The 6,822-nt window shown below is 38.9% G+C and overlaps 1 protein-coding gene across 1 annotated transcript; it reads right to left on the bottom strand.

Annotated features, from left to right (window-relative positions):
- Positions 1 to 574: 574 nt before the first annotated feature.
- On the bottom strand, positions 575 to 6,444 carry chrdl2 (chordin-like 2). Its single transcript, XM_031320447.2, has 11 exons — positions 6,259 to 6,444; positions 5,695 to 5,807; positions 5,480 to 5,573; positions 5,240 to 5,385; positions 3,685 to 3,778; positions 3,242 to 3,303; positions 2,475 to 2,643; positions 2,166 to 2,354; positions 1,888 to 2,061; positions 1,135 to 1,227; positions 575 to 1,024 (listed from the first exon to the last, which is right to left on the bottom strand). The coding sequence occupies exons 1-11, from the start codon at positions 6,323 to 6,325 to the stop codon at positions 891 to 893; spliced, it is 1,335 nt and encodes a 444-aa protein (XP_031176307.2). The 5' UTR covers positions 6,326 to 6,444; the 3' UTR covers positions 575 to 890.
- Positions 6,445 to 6,822: the final 378 nt, after the last annotated feature.

The following is a 6,822-nucleotide window of genomic DNA, read 5'->3' as shown; positions in this document are numbered from 1 at the left end:
AAATCAGACCACGTTTACTGCTGTAAAACACTAAGAAAACTTTATGGGTGAAAATTGTGAGCAGAGGTACAAAGTGCATTCAGCTACATCAACTATGACCACTTTAAAATACAAACATTTCTGGTATGTGGAGTTGTAGAATGTCATTAAGCTATAATAACAAAGCAAATCCTGTGGCTGATAAAAATAGTTACAATACATTTATATTTTGACATCAGACAGAATTGGGAAGGCCGTTTTCTCACTAACACATACACGGCTGTGTATTTGCTGGCAGACTGAACCCCAGAGCAATGCCTTGTGCTACTTAATGCAAAAAAAAAATTCAGACAGTTAAATGTATATACACAGTAATCATACAGGAACCAATGCACTTTAAATATGGTGACACCTCATGTTGTATTTACAATAAATATGTTGATGGTCATATAACATCCTTAAAACATCCTTCACATTCTGAACAGAACGTGGCCCCTTGCACAACATATTTTACAATACAGATTATTTTCATATGGTTAAAGCAAATGGTGCGTTTGAGAAATACTGATCCCAAAATGTCCTCAATCATTCAATAGATGCACATATTATCATTACTGACTCAACAAGGTTTCAACCCCCAAATGAATAACTGGATACTGAGGTTGACATGACAGTTATCAAACACTGTTATAGCCTGTGTTTTGTAACCTAATGATTTACATAAAAATATGTGATGATTAAAACATGACAGACAACAATGTATCAGTCAATAAACAATATTATAAATGAGTAATTCCACTTGTATTACAGGAATGACACAGGACACCCAAGTGCAACATGTATGAATAAAGTATGTACTGTATGCTATTGGGAATATCGTTATAAAAAGAGTGTCAAGGGAGCAAAAGTCATTAGGGTGAACACAGGTCTTCTATCTGCTTGGGATTTAGAAAAGTCACCATCTCTCGTATGCCGTCTTCACAAAGTGTGGTCTGAGGAGCTGTGCTCAGATTTTCTCTCTCCTCTTTAAATTTTCTCCATGTCTCTGGAATAAAAAAAACAAACTTGAATTAATATAAAATCTAACACCAAAACCAAAATAGTCCTATTAAAATAAGTCAGCAGGATTTCACAAAAAGGAATCATGAAACAAACCTTCATCAAGTGTTGTAAGTAATGTGTAATTTTCTGGATGATCCACAATGTCTTTTCTTTGAACGTCACCAATTTCCATTAATTGTAACACACCTGTATAAGTAAAGAACTTAGATGAGAGTCATACATTTGTGCAGCAATACTTGTCTTATTCGTCTTAAAGGAATAGTTTGACAATTTGGAAAATACTCTTTGTTTTCTTGCATTACGTATACAGGTGTTGTTCGAAACACGTTTGTCTGTGTGTGTGTGTGTTTCTTTTAAGCTGGAATTATGTTTCTGCAGAGATAAATAAAACCCAAATTCCTTTGTCTTTGTTTCACGAATGTTAACGTTTCTTGATTTCTTCTATGTTTTCTTTACAGTGAGGTTTGCTAAATGGCACACTGCTTTCTAGTGGACACTTATGTTATATTCAGTCCGTACAAGTAAAAAAGAACAATGTATGCAAACGTGCGCAAATGACACCGGTGTATGTTCACTTATGTGCAGCCTATAGAAGCGTAATTCCAGCTTTAGTTGAGAAGACTTATACCACTCTTATGTCTATACAATAAATACGAAGGTACTACCAAAATCCTTCGACCAGCACTATACTCTACAACAACAAAGCATAAAACGTTTGATTTTATAGCCGGCTATATGCTAGATGCTAAAGCTAAGCTAACTGGCTGCTGTCTGTAGCTTCATATCTAACTGACAGATATCAGAGTGGTATTAATCTCAGTTGCCACCAGTAATTACAGTAGTTACCTTCGACAGTCTTCCATACTTGCACTTCAACCTCAGCAGTACTTTGTCTTTCAACAGCAATGATCCTAACTGTGCTGGGTGAGTCAACTTTCAAAGATGAGTCTACTTTATACACCAAGAGGTTATTTTTATATCCAAGATAACACTGGGTCTGGTTACGTTCAGCTTTACTTTCTAAAGAGACAAAACAGACACAAGTTGTGTGCATGGTGTTTATAGCCGAGAAAACATCATGTCAGTATAAACAGTTCATTATGTCATGAGCCATGTTTGACTACCTGCACAAGTCTTGCAGCACTTTCCCGCTGATTTCATAGGATGTGGGCATGGGTACTGGCTGGGACACGTGATGCGTTTGCAGTCCTGGAGGCCATCAGTACAAGTGCACAGGATGCACTCCAGGACCTTCCCCAAAACTGGGTGCCAAATGTCTCCATGAGAGTATGTCTTGCCATTGTATAAGCACGCTGAGAGAAATGGAAAACAGCGGAGCGTTGTGCTACATATGGAAGCGATCATAAAGTTGTGAGGAACATGCCTATAAAATCAAATACCTATACAGGATCTTTGTTTTGACAACGTCTCACCTCTTTGGTGTTTCCTCTGCAACAAAATCTTCACGGTGGTCTCTGAAGCCCCTTTGAGGTTAAGTTTACTGAGGCTCAGGCCTCTGGGAGAAGTCCTGTCTCTGGGTGTAGTGGCACGGTCGGACCGCGCCCTGCTCTGCTCTCCAGAACACTGGTCGACTGAATGCCTCTTTTGTAAACACAGATATTATAAAACACAGTTATCTTTCATCTTTTCAGCTTTTGGTTTTACTTGCTTTTCCCCTGAGTGATAGCTGAAGGAGCATCATAGCCCTAAATCATAAAAGTGCATTGCCTGGCTCCAGATCTCTGAATCACTTCCCACATCTCAGATTCTTTCAGCAATTCAAATAGAACAACATTGCAATTCAGTCTTATTGTCAGGCCAAGTGGTTTATGAATATTGAGGGTAAATTTGACAGCTTTGTCTTTAATGATTACAGCAATATGGATGTTTCAGAAATAATCTGAACTATTGATTCGCTCGCCCTCTTGCACAGGGAGGTCAAAGTTCAGCGTGAGCTACTGAGCAGCTCCCCTGAAGCTGGTAGTGATCTATGTTGTGTTGTGTTATGTTCAAGGACAATATCATCATCAGAGCAGACACTTGCCTGTAAGACCAGTAACTTATAGTTAAGTGCAGCTGCTCAACTGACAATGCCACATTGCTTCCACTACATTTAAATATATTTTCAAAGATAGTCAAGTTTCATGTGAAAGCAATATCTAGGAAATGTTAATTTCATGATAAATCAGCAAGAACATACAACGCCTCTGTTCAGTTGCTGGTTTCCATCCTCAGTTGATGAGGAGCCACTGGTGCCATGATCTAAAAACCAAATAGGAAAAAATAACAAGTGTGAGGACAATGTAATTAACACGGAAAATATGACATTAGGGCTGGGCTGTAATTCAGAATGATTGTATATCGACTTTTAGTGGAATTGTTTCATAATATTATGATTGTATTGTGATGTTTTTCAGTGCATTAAAATGGAACATTGCATTGAACATCATTTTGATAATGATAATGAAAATGTAACTGTGCATCTATTTGCATTTTGTGATATATAATAATATCAGAAAAAAAAACCATTCTTATTAATCAGCCAATGCTCAGGCCTAATCTGCATGTTTTAGTCCTAAAAAATATGATTTCAGGTTGGAAACAGAATAAAGCCATTTTGTCAGCTTGGAGGAGTTTGACTACCTTTACACACCAAACAGCACGTATCTGGGAAAGAGACTGGTGAGGAACAGGTGATTGGTTGGCATGTCTTCAGAGCGCAGAAAATGTTTCCATTCTGAGAAAAAAAAGGGAGGGAAAGTTTCAAAGAAAGGGAAAGAAAAGAAGGGAAAGAATCATAGAGACAAAGTCCAAACAGCAAATGATCACAGTGTCTTCTGAGATCTAATGTTCTTGAAAAATACCAAAAATATTCTTCTGCCACACATAGTGGACACACTCAGACACCAGTGGTGCCTGAGCTGCTATGCAAGGTGCCGTCCTGCTCATCTGAGACAATAAGGATTCAGTGTCTTTTATAAGGACACAAATAACTACAAATAGCTTGAAATAATGGACAACTCATGTCTTGTAAAACTTGCTGAGTAATCCATTTTAAAACCTGCAGTAAATCATAATCCCACTGTCTTCTGTGAAACACAGGAAACCAATATTTTAGGAATAAGCAAAGCTGTGAGAATGTTACATTGAAATCAGGCATGAACAGATACTGCAAAGAGAATAGAATAAGTAATTAAGAGATCCATAGAAGAAGTGTATTAGGATAAACGTGATTTGTACTGCTCTAAATTTTTTACGAGGAATCTTTTTGTGAAGTATATTGTTATGTCTCCTTGGAAACATCTGTTAATATACACCACTTAACAACTAATAAAATTAACTTCTCACATCATGCAGCCTTTGAAGAACAACTCCAGGGTGATGTCAATTTTTGCTTCACTCCCACTTTCCTCTCCGATATCTACCTTAAATTAAAAATGCCATCCAATGTCTTGTGCCGATTACAACCACGCTAAGCCTACACACGAACCAAAGCAAGATGCTTTCACCAGCTACAGATTAAATGGAATTTAATGATGCATTTCCACTTTAACTGGATAGCATTAGCAGCAATACTGTAAGTTAGTGGGCAGAAATACTCTTCACGCATATGCAACATTACAAGTACCTCAAAAAACACATCACACACACACGCACACACACACACACACAGACATATCTAAAACATGTCTGTGCAAGGAATACGAGATATTATAACATTCATTTAAAGGTGCAGTAGGTAAGACTTATAAAACTAACTTTCTGTCATATTTGCTGGAACTGACCCTATGTTTGAGTAGAACTACATGAAGCAGGTAATTTAAATAAATCTGGCTCCTCTGGCACCACCTACAGCCTGTAGTGCGATTTGCAAAAATCCACAGCTCCCTGTTCAGATGCACCAATCAGGGCCGGGGAGGGGGGGGGGGGGTGTCTAACTGCATGTCAATCACTGCTCATGCACACGCATTCATTCTCCCTTGTGGGGACTGGGGAGAGGGGCTTACGAGACAGTTTTGGGCTTTAGCAGAAAGGGGGGAGGGACTGAGAAGCTGTCGATGTTAAAAAATGTTGGCTAAGTCCTGGTTCTTCACAATCCTACCTACAGCACCTTTAATGTACATCTAGTAATTAAAGAGTTTTTCTTCACTTTGGTGGTAGTGCTTGAATACACTGTTTAATAGGAAAAAAAACTTACAGAGCATGTGCACATAACACATTGATTGCTTTGCTTGGAGGGGAAGAGGTCGAGCTTTGTGAAGGTCTCCCCTGGCTGATAAATACTTCCATTATACCTGCAGGATTTCACTGAAGCTCGCAGCCCTGCAGGGATCCTGGGCTCATCTGAGGAGGGCACATCACACAAGACAGCAGTGTCACCCACTAAAACTCTAAAACTCAGAGCTGATAGGGTGTCTAGGATAGGAGGACAGTCTACCTGTGCATCTTGGACAACACTGCTGAGGCTCAGCTACTGGGTGTTCACATGGCAGAGCAGGACACTTGATTGTGTTACATTTCACATGACCTGTCTAAGAGAGAGTTTACAAGCACAAAATCCCAAGCACAGAGTTCTTCAGACAGTCGAGCAATTTTAGTGTAATATTCCTTTAGATGTTTATTTAGAAGTGATAAATACGTGTTCAACGGTACCTCTGTGCAGACACAGCGCATACAGAACATGAATCCGAAGGGCTCTAGGTAGGGATGCCAGCTGTCGCCTGGGCTGTATGTCTTGTCTTTGAAACTACATACCACCCCGGACCCTGGGTGTCAAAAATGAGGATGAGCTACATGTGGCGCAGATGGCCGAACGTCAAAATAAACGCTTTTACATGTTAACTAATACATAAAACATTTTCGTCAAAGCGTCATCAGCCCAAAGTAATGCAAGCCAGAGGAAAACATGGGAAACTGCAAATGAATACCACTGATCCCACTTCAGCCCATTAAAACAAACAAAAGTGTAACTTTTGGTAGCTTCTGTGACAGAACGATAGGCCTATAAATAAGTTTCACCACAAAACACCAAAGTTACACCAAAAGTTTTTAAACGCTAGAGCAATAGAGGATGTTAATCTTAAAACATCTCTTCAGTTTTGGCTAAGTCCGAGAAAACTTTCCTTATCTGAGTAACATTGTCATGCTTCTCCTTATTTTAAGCCCCGCACAAGTTTGAAGAGGACAGAATAAGCATCAGCAGGGTTTGGCTCTTACCTTTCCGGGGTTTTAGCTCTGCATCTGCAAACCAAATGATAAAAAAGAAGAAAAACATGGACTTCATTTTTTACATGTGCGTGACTGAGTCTTCAGCGCGCAATAAGTGTGTTTCTGCCGGACAGAAACTGCAGGACTGTGAGACAAGGATACAAAAATATATCAAACTGTTCTTTTGGTTGATCTATGGCGCCCCCTTCAGGAGATAAAAGGTAGCGCCAGCTCAGGAACAGGGATGACAAGTATTAACAGCAGAGTAATCGCATGACCCTAAAATACACAAGCTAGATATGGTATGGAGTGATTACATTACAGATGTGGAGGAAGTGTTGAGATATTTTACTAAACTATAAGTAGCGATTCCACACTGTACAACTCGATCACAACTAAATCCTGCATAATTTTCCTAAAGTGGAAGTACAAAAGTATTGGCAGCTAAATTTACTTAAAATATCAAAAGTAAAAGTAGGCCTACTCATTAGCTGACTGGGTGGCCCCTTTCTATCTACTATTAATATTGTTCATTACTATTATTATTTTTATTATTATTACAAATGCATTATG

The sequence above is a fragment of the Sander lucioperca genome, chromosome 13 (genome assembly GCF_008315115.2).
Source record: "Sander lucioperca isolate FBNREF2018 chromosome 13, SLUC_FBN_1.2, whole genome shotgun sequence".
Taxonomy (NCBI): domain Eukaryota; kingdom Metazoa; phylum Chordata; class Actinopteri; order Perciformes; family Percidae; genus Sander; species Sander lucioperca.
This window is presented reverse-complemented; position numbering and strand designations above follow the sequence as displayed.

Excerpts from the sequence above, each read along its gene's own strand:
- chrdl2 (XM_031320447.2), bottom strand. The coding sequence starts at position 6,325 with ATGAAGTCCATGTTTTTCTTCTTTTTTATCATTTGGTTTGCAGATGCA. Across the intron at positions 2,644-3,241 it reads AGCAACTGAACAGAGGCGTT|AGGCATTCAGTCGACCAGTG; the intron begins GTATGTTCTTGC and ends TGTTTACAAAAG. Across the intron at positions 1,025-1,134 it reads ACTTACAACACTTGATGAAG|AGACATGGAGAAAATTTAAA; the intron begins GTTTGTTTCATG and ends TTTTTATTCCAG.